Source organism: Scyliorhinus torazame, chromosome 1 (genome assembly GCF_047496885.1).
Source record: "Scyliorhinus torazame isolate Kashiwa2021f chromosome 1, sScyTor2.1, whole genome shotgun sequence".
Taxonomy (NCBI): Eukaryota; Metazoa; Chordata; class Chondrichthyes; order Carcharhiniformes; family Scyliorhinidae; genus Scyliorhinus; species Scyliorhinus torazame.
The window spans coordinates 396,512,443-396,528,526 of NC_092707.1; the positions used below are offsets into that span (position 1 = coordinate 396,512,443).

General features: G+C 53.9%; 1 protein-coding gene across 1 annotated transcript in view; it reads left to right on the plus strand.

Annotated features, from left to right (window-relative positions):
- Positions 1-16,084, plus strand: part of arfgef3 (ARFGEF family member 3) — a 363,850-nt gene that overhangs the window by 274,656 nt on the left and 73,110 nt on the right. The window contains exon 12 of the mRNA XM_072513502.1: positions 8,139-9,070. Coding sequence (XP_072369603.1) covers positions 8,139-9,070 — 932 coding nt within the window. The remainder of the gene's footprint in view (positions 1-8,138; positions 9,071-16,084) is intronic.

Genomic DNA, 16,084 nt, shown 5'->3' on the forward strand with positions numbered 1-16,084 from the left:
TCCTCCCGCGCTTTTTAATTCTCTCGCTCTCTCTCCACTCGCGCTGTTTTCACTGTCCCGGCTCACTCTCCACTCGCGATGTTTTCAATGTCCCGGCTCACTCTCTACTCGCGCTGTTTTCACTGTCCCGGCTCACTCACCTCCCGCGCTGTTTTCAATGTCCCGGCTTTCTCTCCACTCGCGATGTTTTCAATGTCCCGGCTTTCTCTCCACTCGCGCTGTTTTCAATGTCCCGGCTTTCTCGCCTCCCGCGCTTTTTAAATCTCCCGCTCTCTCTCCTCTCGCGCTATTTTCACTGTCCTGGCTCACTCTCCACTCGCGCTGTTTTCAATGTACCGGCTCACTCTCCACTCGCGCTGTTTTCAATGTCCCGGCTTTCTCTCCACTCGCGCTGTTTTCAATGTCCCGGCTCTCTCTCCACTCGCGCTGTTTTCAATGTCCCGGCTCACTCTCCACTCGCGCTGTTTTCAATGTCCCGGCTTTCTCTCCACTCGCGCTGTTTTCAATGTCCCGGCTCACTCTCCTCCCGCGCTTTTAAAATCTCCCGCTCTCTCTCCACTCGCGTTGTTTTCAATGTCCCGGCTCTCTCTCCACTCGCGCTGTTTCAATGTCCCGGCTCTCTCTCCTCCCGCGCTGTTTTCAATGCCCCGGCTTTCTCTCCTCCCGCGCTGTTTTCAATGTCCCGGCTCACTCTCCATTCGCGCTGTTTCAATGTCCCAGCTTTCTCTCCTCCCGCGCTGTTTTCAATGTCCCGGCTCTCTCTCCACTCGCGCTGTTTTCAATGTCCGGGCTCTCTCTCCACTCGCGCTGTTAACAATGTCCCGGCTCTCTCTCCACTCGCGCTGTTTTCAATGTCCCTGCTCTCTCTTCACTCGCACTGTTTTCAATGCCCCGGATTTCTCTCCACTCGCGTTGTTTTCAATGTCCCGGCTCTCTCTCCACTCGCGCTGTTTTCAATGTCCCGGCTTTCTCTCCACTCGCGCTGTTTTCAATGTCCCGGCTCACTCTCCACTCGCGCTGTTTTCAATGTCCCGGCTTTCTCTCCTCTCGCGCTGTTTTCACTGTCCCGGCTCTCTCTCCACTCGCGCTGTTTTCACTGTCCCGGCTCACTCTCCACTCGCGCTGTTTTCAGTGTCCCGGCTCACTCTACACTCGCGCTGTTTTCAATCCCGGCTCACTCTCCACTCGCGCTGTTTTCACTGTCCCGGCTCACTCTCCACTCGAGCTGTTTTCAATGTCCCGGCTCACTCTCCACTCGCACTGTTTTCAATGTCCCGCTCACTCTCCACTCGCGCTGTTTTCAATGTCCCGGCTTTCTCTCCACTCGCGCTGTTTTCAATGTCCCGGCTCTCTCTCCTCCCGCGCTTTTTAAATCTCCCGCTCACTCTCCACTCGCGCTGTTTTCAATGTCCCGGCTTTCTCTCCACTCGCGCTGTTTTCAATGTCCCGGCTCTCTCTCCTCCCGCGCTTTTTAAATCTCCCGCTCTCTCTCCTCCCGCGCTGTTTTCAATGTCCCGGCTCACTCTCCTCTCGCGCTGTTTTCAATGTCCCGGCTCACTCTCCACTCGCGCTGTTTTCAATGTCCCGGCTCTCTCTCCACTCGCGCTGTTTTCAATGTCCCGGCTTTCTCTCCTCCCGCGCTGTTTCAATGTCCCGGCTCACTCTCCACTCGCGCTGTTTTCAATGTCCCGGCTGTCTCTCCACTCGCGCTGTTTTCAATGTCCCGGCTCACTCTCCACTCGCGCTGTTTTTAATTTCCCGGCTCTCTCTCCTCCCGCGCTGTTTTCACTGTCCCGGCTCACTCTCCACTCGCGCTTTTAAAATCTCCCGCTCTCTCTCCACTCGCGCTGTTTTCAATGTCCCAGCTCACTCTCCACTCGCGCTGTTTTCAATGTCCCGGCTCTCTCTCCTCCCGCGCTTTTTAAATCTCCCGCTCTCCCTCCACTCGCGCTGTTTTCAATGTCCCGGCTTTCTCTCCTCCCGCGCTGTTTTCAATGTCCCGGCTCACTCTCCTCCCGCGCTGTTTTCAATGTCCCGTCTCTCTCTCCACTCGCACTGTTTTCAATGTCCCGGCTCACTGTCCACTCGCGCTGTTTTCAATGTCCCGGCTCACTCTCCACTCGCGCTGTTTGAATGTCCCGGCTTTCTCTCCTCCCGCGCTGTTTTCAATGTCCCGGCTCACTCGCCACTCGCGCTGTTTTCACTGTCCCGGCTCACTCTCCACTCGCGATGTTTTCAATGTCCCGGCTCACTCTCTACTCGCGCTGTTTTCACTGTCCCGGCTCACTCACCTCCCGCGCTGTTTTCAATGTCCCGGCTCACTCTCCACTCGCGCTGTTTTCACTGTCCCGGCTCACTCTCCACTCGCGATGTTTTCAATGTCCCGGCTCACTCTCCACTCGCGCTGTTTTCAATGTCCCGGCTCACTCTCCTCCCGCGCTGTTTTCAATGTCCCGGCTCACTCTCCTCCCGCGCTGTTTTCAATGTCCCGGCTCACTCTCCACTCGCGCTGTTTTCAATGTCCCGGCTCTCTCTCCACTCGCGCTGTTTTCAATGTCCCGTCTCACTCTCCACTCGCGCTGTTTGAATGTCCCGGCTTTCTCTCCTCCCGCGCTGTTTTCAATGTCCCAGCTCACTCTCCACTCGCGCTGTTTTCACTGTCCCGGCTCACTCTCCACTCGCGATGTTTTCAATGTCCCGGCTCACTCTCCACTCGCGCAGTTTTCACTGTCCCGGCTCACTCACCTCTCGCGCTGTTTTCAATGTCCCGGCTCACTCTCCACTCGCGCTGTTTTCAATGTCCCGGCTTTCTCTCCACTCGCGCTGTTTTCAATGTCCCGGCTCACTCTCCTCCCGCGCTGTTTTCAGTGTCCCGGCTCACTCTCCACTCGCGCTGTTTTCAATGTCCCGGCTCTCTCTCCTCCCGCGCTGTTTTCAATGTCCCGGTTTTCTCTCCACTCGCGCTGTTTTCAATGTCCCGGCTTTCTCGCCTCCCGCGCTTTTTAAATCTCCCGCTCTCTCTCCTCTCGCGCTATTTTCACTGTCCTGGCTCACTCTCCACTCGCGCTGTTTTCAATGTACCGGCTCACTCTCCACTCGCGCTGTTTTCAATGTCCCGGCTTTCTCTCCACTCGCGCTGTTTTCAATGTCCCGGCTCTCTCTCCACTCGCGCTGTTTTCAATGTCCCGGCTCACTCTCCACTCGCGCTGTTTTCAATGTCCCGGCTTTCTCTCCACTCGCGCTGTTTTCAATGTCCCGGCTCACTCTCCTCCCGCGCTTTTAAAATCTCCCGCTCTCTCTCCACTCGCGTTGTTTTCAATGTCCCGGCTCTCTCTCCACTCGCGCTGTTTCAATGTCCCGGCTCTCTCTCCTCCCGCGCTGTTTTCAATGCCCCGGCTTTCTCTCCTCCCGCGCTGTTTTCAATGTCCCGGCTCACTCTCCATTCGCGCTGTTTCAATGTCCCAGCTTTCTCTCCTCCCGCGCTGTTTTCAATGTCCCGGCTCTCTCTCCACTCGCGCTGTTTTCAATGTCCGGGCTCTCTCTCCACTCGCGCTGTTAACAATGTCCCGGCTCTCTCTCCACTCGCGCTGTTTTCAATGTCCCTGCTCTCTCTTCACTCGCGCTGTTTTCAATGCCCCGGATTTCTCTCCACTCGCGTTGTTTTCAATGTCCCGGCTCTCTCTCCACTCGCGCTGTTTTCAATGTCCCGGCTTTCTCTCCACTCGCGCTGTTTTCAATGTCCCGGCTCACTCTCCACTCGCGCTGTTTTCAATGTCCCGGCTTTCTCTCCTCTCGCGCTGTTTTCACTGTCCCGGCTCTCTCTCCACTCGCGCTGTTTTCACTGTCCCGGCTCACTCTCCACTCGCGCTGTTTTCAGTGTCCCGGCTCACTCTACACTCGCGCTGTTTTCAATCCCGGCTCACTCTCCACTCGCGCTGTTTTCACTGTCCCGGCTCACTCTCCACTCGAGCTGTTTTCAATGTCCCGGCTCACTCTCCACTCGCACTGTTTTCAATGTCCCGCTCACTCTCCACTCGCGCTGTTTTCAATGTCCCGGCTTTCTCTCCACTCGCGCTGTTTTCAATGTCCCGGCTCTCTCTCCTCCCGCGCTTTTTAAATCTCCCGCTCACTCTCCACTCGCGCTGTTTTCAATGTCCCGGCTTTCTCTCCACTCGCGCTGTTTTCAATGTCCCGGCTCTCTCTCCTCCCGCGCTTTTTAAATCTCCCGCTCTCTCTCCTCCCGCGCTGTTTTCAATGTCCCGGCTCACTCTCCTCTCGCGCTGTTTTCAATGTCCCGGCTCACTCTCCACTCGCGCTGTTTTCAATGTCCCGGCTCTCTCTCCACTCGCGCTGTTTTCAATGTCCCGGCTTTCTCTCCTCCCGCGCTGTTTCAATGTCCCGGCTCACTCTCCACTCGCGCTGTTTTCAATGTCCCGGCTGTCTCTCCACTCGCGCTGTTTTCAATGTCCCGGCTCACTCTCCACTCGCGCTGTTTTTAATATCCCGGCTCTCTCTCCTCCCGCGCTGTTTTCACTGTCCCGGCTCACTCTCCACTCGCGCTTTTAAAATCTCCCGCTCTCTCTCCACTCGCGCTGTTTTCAATGTCCCAGCTCACTCTCCACTCGCGCTGTTTTCAATGTCCCGGCTCTCTCTCCTCCCGCGCTTTTTAAATCTCCCGCTCTCCCTCCACTCGCGCTGTTTTCAATGTCCCGGCTTTCTCTCCTCCCGCGCTGTTTTCAATGTCCCGGCTCACTCTCCTCCCGCGCTGTTTTCAATGTCCCGTCTCTCTCTCCACTCGCACTGTTTTCAATGTCCCGGCTCACTGTCCACTCGCGCTGTTTTCAATGTCCCGGCTCACTCTCCACTCGCGCTGTTTGAATGTCCCGGCTTTCTCTCCTCCCGCGCTGTTTTCAATGTCCCGGCTCACTCGCCACTCGCGCTGTTTTCACTGTCCCGGCTCACTCTCCACTCGCGATGTTTTCAATGTCCCGGCTCACTCTCTACTCGCGCTGTTTTCACTGTCCCGGCTCACTCACCTCCCGCGCTGTTTTCAATGTCCCGGCTCACTCTCCACTCGCGCTGTTTTCACTGTCCCGGCTCACTCTCCACTCGCGATGTTTTCAATGTCCCGGCTCACTCTCCACTCGCGCTGTTTTCAATGTCCCGGCTCACTCTCCTCCCGCGCTGTTTTCAATGTCCCGGCTCACTCTCCTCCCGCGCTGTTTTCAATGTCCCGGCTCACTCTCCACTCGCGCTGTTTTCAATGTCCCGGCTCTCTCTCCACTCGCGCTGTTTTCAATGTCCCGTCTCACTCTCCACTCGCGCTGTTTGAATGTCCCGGCTTTCTCTCCTCCCGCGCTGTTTTCAATGTCCCAGCTCACTCTCCACTCGCGCTGTTTTCACTGTCCCGGCTCACTCTCCACTCGCGATGTTTTCAATGTCCCGGCTCACTCTCCACTCGCGCAGTTTTCACTGTCCCGGCTCACTCACCTCTCGCGCTGTTTTCAATGTCCCGGCTCACTCTCCACTCGCGCTGTTTTCAATGTCCCGGCTTTCTCTCCACTCGCGCTGTTTTCAATGTCCCGGCTCACTCTCCTCCCGCGCTGTTTTCAGTGTCCCGGCTCACTCTCCACTCGCGCTGTTTTCAATGTCCCGGCTCTCTCTCCTCCCGCGCTGTTTTCAATGTCCCGGTTCACTCTCCTCCCGCGCTGTTTTCAATGTCCCGGCTCACTCTCCACTCGCGCTGTTTTCAATGTCCCGGCTCACTCTCCACTCGCGCTGTTTTCAATGTCCCGGCTTTCTCTCCTCCCGCGCTGTTTTCAATGTGCACTGCAGCTCACTCGAGACGAAACCCAACATTCCCCTCCTCCTTCAGGCGCCGCACCCTAAGTGGACGTTGGCGACCATGGACATCCACTGGATAGGTCCATCATTACGCTTGACAATTTTCTTCTTTTTTTAATAAATTTAGAGTACCCAATTTTTATTTTTTTTGTCTAATAAAGGGGCAATTTAGCGTGGCCAATCCACCTACCCTGCACATCTTTGGGTTGTGGGGGTGAAACCCACGCAGACACGGAGAGAATGTGCAAACTCCACACGGGCAGTGACCCAGGGCCGGGATCGTACCCCGGGACCGCCACCGTGCCGCCCCTGCGTTTTGCCTTCGGCGATGTGGCTGACCAGGAACCTCTCCTGCACTTACCACCTGCCCTCAGGTGTTTTGGGAGGATTTACAGGCTGATCATCAGCCTGTTTGGCCATCTTATGAACGTACCCTTCCTTGGCCATCGAGTCCCTATTGGGATATGAACCCAGAGCTTCTGGCCGAGCCCTAACACTGCACCACACGGGCTCCCTGTAACATTCCATCAGCCTTTCAAATTATTATTGCCCGGCTAGTTTTAGTGAAATTTGAGCTTGAATCCCTCACTCTCCATGGCCCTGCACAGTTCCTAGATACTTGCTCTGTAGAGCAGTGTTTTTCAAACTTTTTTTCCGGGGACCCATTTTTACCAACCGGCCAATCTTCGCGACCCACGCCGGCCGACCTTCGTGACCCACGCCGGCCAGCCTTCGCGACCCACGCTGGCCGACCTTCGCCGGCCGACCTTCGCGACCCACGCCGGCCGACCTTCGCGACCCACCATTTTCTCTTACCTTGTTTGTTGCTGACAAGAACGGAGGAAATGGTTTTGGGTCCCTTTGGTCCCAATGATCACTTTGTCCCTTTGGCCCCCCGAACCTGAAAAAAAAAGGCTGCGACCATATTTTTAAAAATGCGGCTGCATTGCGCATGCGTTCCAAAAATGCACATGCACATAGTTTTGCGCATGCGAACCGATGATCGGGCACACATGCGCAGTGTGGCCAAATTTTTAAAATCTGTTCCTGGCCATATTGAAGGCCGCTCGCAGTCGGCATTATTAACACCCGGCTGCTGCGGCTGTTGCGCGCGGATTTGCGCGATCGGGAGCGCCGCGACGGACGGCTCCGCAACCCTCCCAACACCCGCCCATGACCCACCCGTGGGTCGCGCCCCTGAGTTTGACAATGCCTGCTGTAGAGAATACTCGAAAGCCATTGCAGCACGTATACAGCCCTTTTCGCCCTCTGTGTTCACGTTAACTCTCCGTGTTGCAGTCCGATCTGTCCCATTCCCCCACTCTGTCCCTATAGCTCCTGAGGTTCCCTCATGCGCCCAACCAATTTCCTTCTGAAATCACGCCTCGCCTCCTCATCTACCTCCCTCGTGAGTCCCAGGTCATCACCGCTCACTGCCTAAAAATATTCTCCCGCAGATTTACCCCCCCACAGTATTACTTCCCAAAAGCCTTAAACCTGCGTCACCTGGTCCAGATTTCTTTGTTCCCGAAACCATCTTTCCCCAGCCACAAAGCCGATGAGTCTCTTTTGTTTCTAAGTTTGTGTTTCATTCTGACAGTCCCCACACAAATGTCCCCCTTTGAATAAGCAAGGGTCTTGAAGGATAAACTCATTGGATGAGGTCGAAGATATTTTTTCGCTGAAATAAAGAGACCTGCAGTTGGAGCTTTACGTCATGTTGAGGACAGTCACAGGAATGCCAAATTTCAAAGGGAGCAACAATGTATACTGCTCGAGGATAGGGTGCCGGTTGGTAAATAGGGCTTGAGCCATTTGTTCACTCTGCAAGCTTGACGCCCAATCAGACTATCGCTCACATGTAATACTCAGAACATAATGTCTAACATTAGATCTGATTCTGTGATTGGACAGCACTCAATGAACAATCCTGGGTGTGTTGAGAACTACACTCGCAATGTGGCTCACTTATACGTGCTATATATTCATATGAAGAGACCTGTCCCTTGCAAGCAAAAGGAACATGTCCAGGCATTGGGCTTTATTTGAATTAAAAGCATGCAGGTCAATAGTTGCCTGGTGCATTCTCCATGGCAATGATTTTATCAACTAGCCAACCAACATGCACCCACTTCCCATGCGGTATAATTTGTTGCTGCATTGAAATTTGGCATTCTTACATTCTGTCCTGTTGAGTGCAAGATGAAAAACCTCCACAACATGTCTCTTTTTTCAGCAACACTCAAACTCTATACTACCTAGAGACTATTGGTTATATTTTTCTTTCTCTGCAGCATCATGGACGGAATGACAGAAGCCTGCATCAAAGGAGGGATTGAGGCCTGTTACGCCTCAGTGTCCTGCGTCTGTACCTTGCTCGGTGCCCTGGACGAACTGAGCCAAGGGAAGGGGTTGAACGAGGAGCAAGTGCGTCACCTGCTGAAGCACGCGGAGGAGCTGAAGGGCGGCACCGAGTCCACGCGGGAGTCCATGGAGATCAGCGAGGCCGACTTCAGGTGGCAGAGGCGCATCCTGTCGGCCGAGCAGGCTCACTGGGAGTCGAGCAACGAGAAGAGCCCCGACATCAGCATCAGCGTCACCACGGACACCGGCCGCACCACTCTGGAGGAGGGCATGGGCCAAACCACCCCGGAGGAGAACCCCCCGCTGCTGAGGAACCACTTGGTGTATTCCACGGGCCTCGCTATTAATGAGGCACTGAGTAAGATACCAGGCCTGGGACTGGAGCAGGGGGAACAGCTGGAAGGAATACATCGAAACAACATCAACACTTACCCAGATTTGGCAAACTTCTTATCGGTTGACCCCAGCACGAATAAGCCACCCGGATCCCGGTATAGTGAAAGTAATTTCAGCATCGATGAGCAGGACCTTTCCAGGACCGAGTTTGACTCCTGCGACCAGTATTCGATGGCAGCCGAAAAGGACTCTGGGAGGTCGGACGTCTCGGAGATCGGCTCCGATAACTGCTCCCTAGCGGACGAAGAGCAGACGCCCAGGGATTGCCTGGGTCACAGGTCACTGCACGGAGCCACCCTGACCTTGAAGGTCCTGAAGAATCAGGAGGCTGACCAGCACAGTGCCCGAATCTTCGTCCAGTCGCTCGTTACTCTCCTCCCTCGCCTCCTGTCTCTCCAGAACCCAGAGGAGGTTGATTCTTCCATCCAGAGCTTTGCCTCGACATTCTGTTCGGGTCTACAGTCAGGTAAAGATCTCCCCTCTCCCACCCCCAAACACTTAAAAGATTCAATGCCCAACAGTGAATGGCATTAGCCATTTGGAGTAAACTCAACTTCTGAGCTGTCTTTGGAAAACAACACCAGGAAAATGCAGGAATTAGTGTCGATAGCTCCAGTCTTCCACACTAGTCTCTCACGAATGGCTCAGTCGATAATGCAAATGCTTCTGAGGCAGTAGGTCCTGGGTTCAAGATCCACTGGGTAATTTAGGATGATACTCCTGTGCAGTACTGAGGGCGTGCTGCACTGTCGAAGGCACCATCTTTCAAATGAGAGGTTGAATCAAGGCTTCGCCTCTTTCAGATTCAGGTCAAACTCGTGGCAATTCTTCACTGGTTTATGTGTCTTTATGTAAAGATATTGCTGGGGTAAAGAAACAGCGGGAATTTGAGTTCCCCTTCAAGATTTCCTTGGAGCTATTTTGTCGAAGATCTGGGGAGTTTTTCCCAGTGTCCTGGTTTATACTCATCCCTCAACCAAGATCTCTTCAACTGATTATTGGGTGACTATGACACTGGGCAGCATGGTAGCATTGTGGATAGCACAATTGCTTCACAGCTCCAGGGTCCCAGGTTCGATTCCGGCTTGGTTCTCTGTCTGTGCGGAGTCTGCACATCCCCCCCCGTGTGTGCGTGGGTTTCCTCCGGGTACTCCGGTTTCCTCCCACAGTCCAAAGATGTGCAGGTTAGGTGGATTGGCCATGATAAATTGCCCTTAGTGTCCAAAATTGCCCTTAGTGTTGGGTGGGGTTACTGGGTTATGGGGATAGGGTGGAGGTGTCAACCTTGGATAGGATGCTCTTTCCAAGAGCCGGTGCAGACTCGATGGGCCGAATGGCCTCCTTCTGCACTGTAAATTCTATGATAATGATAATAATCTATGGTGGAGTTGGCTGTGTAAGTTTGACAGCTGTGTCTCCTATAACAGTGATTATACTTCAAAAGCACTTAATTGGCTATAAAATGCTTCGAGGCATTCTCAGGTAATAAAAGGCACACTATAAATGCAAGTTTTTCTCTATTAGTACAGCCAAAAGGGGTTGAGTAGTCACACCAGTGCTTTAATTTGGATGTTATAATAGAGTCATGTTAGGGACAGTTTCAATGATAAATGGCCAGTTCATTACTTAGTGTATTAGAGCTTCCAAAATGCATTACCTCACATTTGTCCGGATTAAACTCCATCTGCCATCTCTCCACCCAAGTCTCCAAACGATCTAAATCCTGCTGTATCCTCTGACAGTCCTCATCGCTATCCGCAATTCCACCAACCTTTGTGTCGTCTGCAAACTTACTAATCAGACTGGTTACATTTTCCTCTAAATCATTTATATATACTACGAACAGCAAAGGTCCCAGCACTGATCCCTGTGGAACACCACTGGTCACAGTCCTCCATTCAGAAACGCACCCTCCCACTCCTACCCTCTGTCTTTTATGACAGTTGGTGACATTCTGGGTTCTGAGCGAAATGATCATCAGTCCAAGTCTTACTTCAGAGACTTGGATACGTGGGCGGGATTCTCCGACCCCCCGCCGGGTGAATCCCGCCCCCGCCCCCCTCCGAATTCTCCGGCCCCCCAAAAATCGCCCCGGCGTGAATCTCGCCGCCCGCCTCGGAGAATGGCGGGGACCGGCGCGACGCAGTGGGCCCCGGGGCTGCCCGAATTCTCCGGGCCACGATGGGCCGAAGTCCCGCCCGTTTAACGAGGGTCCCACCGGCGTAAATTGAGGCTGGTCCCTACCGGTGGGACCCAGCTCCGTGGATGGCCTCTGGGGTCCTCGGGGGTGGGGGGGGGGGCGCGGGGCGACCTGGCCCCGGGGGTTGCCCCCGCGGTGGCCTGGCCCGCGATCGGTACCCACCGAACCACGAGCGGGCCTGTGCCGTGGGGGTCCTCCGCATCAGCCTTGTACCGATCCGCGATGGCCGACGCGGAGATGAATCCACCCTGCGCATGCGCGGGAATGACGCCAGCAGATGCTGTCGCTCCCGCGCATGCGCCAACTCGCGCCGGTCGGCGGAGGCCCTTCAGCGCCGGTTGGTGTGGTGCCAAGCCCCTTCCCGCCGCCCGGCGCGGTGCAAACCACTCCGGCGCAGCCCTAGCCCTCGAAGGTGCGGCTCGACGGCGGAGTGGTTCCCGCCAGGGTTTGCGCCGTTTTTTCCTGCCCCAACGATTTGCGCAGAATCCCGCCCATGATTCCGGTTAACATTGTGTGTGCAGCAGTGGGGGAGTGCTGCACAATTGGGGGTGCTGTGTTTTGGTGAGATATTAAATCAAGGTCCTGTCTGTCCTCTCAGATAGATTTACAAATCTCACGGCACTCTTTCAGAGAAGAGCAGGGGCGTCTTTCCACCGTGTCCTGGTCAATATTTATCCCTCAGCCAACATCGCTAAAGCACTTATCTGCTCATTATCACATTGCTGTTTGTGGGAGCTTGCTGTGCACAAATTGGTTGCTGTGTTTCCTGCATTTGTTACGATCCCAGCTAATGGACAAGTCAGATCTCAGAGTGAACCCTGACTTAATAGATCCTAACTTTTTAGAAACTGCGGAGGAAAGTTACTGAGCAAATTCACAGAAGTCTGCGACTGAACTTTTAACACAAAGAATAAAATATTTATTAAACAAGAAAAATTAGCTATATTACACCAGACAAAACTGTGGGAAAGGCCTCAATACAAGCACAAAAAGATGGACTCAAATTCCCACGATTTCTTTACCCTAGTAATATCTGCGTCTCCTCTGACCCCATAAGTTCCTTGTAAATGTCTGAGACGCTCCCTTCTCCTACCCACCCTCTGGAAACTACCCTGTCCTGAATCCCCCTTAGCGGTAGGAACGGGAGGGTTGACACCTGTTTACGTAGGAAGTCCCGCACCTGCAGATACCTGAATTTGTTTCCCCTCGCCAACCCAAACTTCTCCAGCGTCCTCATACTCGGAAAGCTCCCCTCTATAAACATATCCCCCATCCTCTCAATCCCAGCTCTCCGCCATATCTGGAATCCCCCCATCCATACTTCCCGGGGCAAACCGGTGATTATTACAGATTGGGGACCAGACCGATGCTCCCTCTGCTCCCACATGTCTCCTCCATTGCCCCCAGACTCTCAGGGCCGCCACCACCACGGGGCTGGTGGAATACCGTGCCGGCGGGAACAGCACAGGCGCAGTTACCAACGCCCCCAGACGCTCCATGCCGACCACACCACCCACTTCCTGATCATGGCTATATTCGCTGCCCAGTAATAGTTACTAAAATTTGGCAGCGCCAGCCCGCCCTCACCCCGACTCCGCTCAAGCATTACCTTCCTTACCCGCGGGCTCTTGCCCGCCCAAACAAAGCCAGAGATCACTTTGTTGACACATTTAAAAATGGACCGCGGAATAAAGATGGGGAGACACTGAAATACAAACAGGAATCTCGGGAGGACCGTCATCTTCACCGTCTGCACCCTCCCAGCCAGTGACAACGGAAGCGCGTCCCATCTCCGAAAATCGTCCTTCATTTGGTCTACTAGTCGGGACAGATTTAATTTATGCAGCCGGTCCCATTCCTGTGCCACTTGAATGCCTAGGTACCTAAAGCTTCCCCCTACTAATCTAAACGGCAGCTCCCACAATCGCCTCTCCTGTCGTCGTCCCCCCCCCCCCCCACCCCCCCCGACCAGCCCCTTGAGGCTCTCCGAACAATTGCCAACGGCTCTATAGCTAGCGCGAACAACAGTGGGGAGAGGGGGCACCCCTGTATCGTCCCCCGGTGCAGTCTAAAATAGTCCAATGTTGGCCTATTCATCCGTACGCTTGCCACAGGAGCCTGATACAGTAACCTGACCCAGTCAATAAAGCCCCACCCAATTCCGAACCGTCCCAGTACCTCCCTCAGATGATCCCATTTTACCCGATCAAAACCTTTTCTGCATCCATTGCGACCACTACCTCCGCCTCCCTACCTTCCGGGGGCATCATGATTACGTTTAACAACCTTCTTACATTGGCCACCAACTGCCTACCCTTAACAAACCCTATCTGGTCCTCCCCAATAACATCCGGAACACAATCCTCAATCCTGGAGGACAAGATTTTGGCCAGTAATTTGTCATCCACATTCAACAGGGATATTGTCCTGTAGGACCCACACAGCTCCGGGTTCTTGTCCCGCTTCAGAATCAGTGAAAACGTGGCCTGTGACATCGTCGGGGGCAGCAGCCCTCTTTCCCTTGCCTCATTGAACATCCTCATCAACATCGGCCCCAATATCCCAGAGAACTTTTTATAAAACTCCACTGGGTACCCATCCGGCCCCCGGGGCTTTACCCGCCTGCATGGCCTTCAGACCCTCCACTATCTCTTCCAACCCGATCGGGGCCCCCAGCCGTTCTACCAGCTCCCCGTCCACCTTTGGGAAATTCAGCCCCCCCAAGAAGTGCCTCATCCCCTCCGGCCCTGCAGGGGGTTCCGACCTGTACAGCCTGCTGTAGAAATCCTAAACGCCTTATTCACCCCTGTTGAATCTCCAACCCGGTTCCCATCTCCATCATTTACTTTCCCTATCTCCCCGGCTGCTGTGCAAGCATTCTGCTGGCCTTCTCTCCATACTCATAGATCGCCCCCCTCACCTTTCTCAGCTGCTCCACCGCCCTCCCTGTGGTTAACAAGCCAAACTCTGTCTGTAGCCTCCGCCGTTCGCTTAAAAGCCCTGCCTCTGTTGTCTCCGCATACCTCCTATCGATCTCATAGATTATCATAGACTTTACAGTGCAGAAGTAGGCCATTCGGCCCGTCGAGTCTGCACCGGCTCTTGGAAAGAGCACCCTACCCAAGGTCAACACCTCCACCTTATCCCCATAACCCAGTAACCCCACCCAACACTAGGGCAATTTTGGACACTAAGGGCAATTTATCATGGCCAATCCACCTAACCTGCACATCTTTGGACTGTGGGAGGAAACCGGAGCACCCGGAGGAAACCCACGCACACACGGGGAGGATGTGCAGACTCCGCCCAGACAGTGACCCAAGCCGGAATCGAACCTGGGACCCTGGAGCTGTGAAGCAATTGTGCTATCCACAATGCTACCGTGCTGCCCTGTAATATCTCCTTTACCAGTCGGTCCGTCTCTGCCCTGTCCACCTTCTCCCTATGGGCCCGTATCGAGATCAGCTCCCCTCTGACCACCACATTCAATGCTTCCCAGACCACCGCTGCTGAAATTCCCCCCCGTGTCGTTGACCTACAGGTAGTTCTGGATACATTTCCTCAGCCGCTCGCACACCCCTTCGTCAGCCAAAAGTCCCACATCCAACCTCCAGTGCGGGCGCTGGTTACTGTCTTTACTAACCTGCAGGTCAACCCAGTGCGGAGCATGGTCTGAGATTGCGACCGCCGAGTACCCCGTGTCCACTACCGCAGCCAGCAAGGCCCTGCTCAAAATAAAGAAATCAATCCTGGAGTACACTTTATGCACATGTGAATAGAAGAACTCCTTCACCCTCGATTGCCCAAATCTCCATGGATCCACCCCCTCCACCTGCTCCATGAACCCTTTTAGTTCCTTTGTCATTGCTGGCACCCTGCCCGTTTCCGAGCTTGGCCGGTCCAAGCCAGGGTCAATAACTGTGCTGAAGACCCCTCCCATGACCAACCTGTGCGAGTCCAGGTCCGGTATCTTCCCCAGCATCCTCTTTATAAACTCCACATCATCCCAATTTGGCGCATACACATTTCCTAATACCACCGGCACCCCCTCCAGTTTCCCACTAACCATAATGTACCAAAAGGGATTATTATTTAAATGATAAAATATTAAAGCATACCGCCGTGCAGAGAGACCTGGGTGTGCTAGTGCATGAGTCGCAAACAGTTGGTTTATGGGTGCAACAGGTGATTAAGAAGGCAAATGGAGTTTTGTCCTTCATTGCTAGAGGGATGGAGTTTAAGACTAGGGAGGTTATGCTGCAATTGTATCAGGTGTTAGTGAGGCCACACCTGGAATATTGTGTTCAGTATTGGTCTCCTTACCTGAGATAGAACGTACTGGCACTGGAGGGTGTGCAGAGGAGATTCACTAGGTTAATCCCAGAGCTGAAGGGGTTGGATTACGAGGAGAGGTTGAGTAGACTGGGACTGTACTCGTTGGAATTTAGAAGGATGCGGGAGGTGGGGGGGGGGATCTTATAGAAACATATAAAATTATGTAGGGAATAGATAGGATAGATGCGGGCAGGTTGTTTCCACTGGCGGGTGAAAGCAGAACTAGGGGGCATAGCCTCAAAATAAGGGGAAGTAGATTTAAGACTGAGTTTAGGAGGAACTTCTTCACCCAAAGGGTTGTGAATCTATGGAATTTCTTGCCCAGTGAAGCAGTTGAGGTTCCTTCATTAAATGTTTTTAAGATAAAGATAGATAGTTTTTTGAAGAATAAAGGGATTAAGGGTTATGGTGTTCGGGCGGGAAAGTGGAGCTGAGTCCACAAAAGATCAGCCATGATCTCATTGAATGGCGGAGCAGGCTTGAGGGGCCAGAGGGCCTACTCCTGCTCCTAGTTCTTATGTTCTTATGACCTCCCACATCCGAGACTATTCTACCCGCCTCAAACACCACCCACTTATTGATCAGGATCGCGACCCCTCTAGTCTTTGAGTCTAGTCCCGAGTGAAAGACCTGACTGACTGACCCAGCCTTTCCTCAATCTAATCAGGTCAGTTACTCTAAGGTGCGGCTCCTGCAACATTACCACGTCCGCCTTCAGTCCCCTAGGATGCGCGAACACACGTGCCCTCTTGACCGGCCCATTTAACCCTCGAATATTACAGGTGATCAGCCTAGTTGGGGGGCTCATTGCCCCCCCCCCCACTTCGCCCATCAGCCATCCCCTTTTTTGGGCCCGCCTCCAGCCCATGCTGCGCGCCTCCACCAGTCCGCCCCCAGGCAGCCTCCGCCCCCAACCTCCTCTCTGTCTCTTAGCCCAAGTCCCTC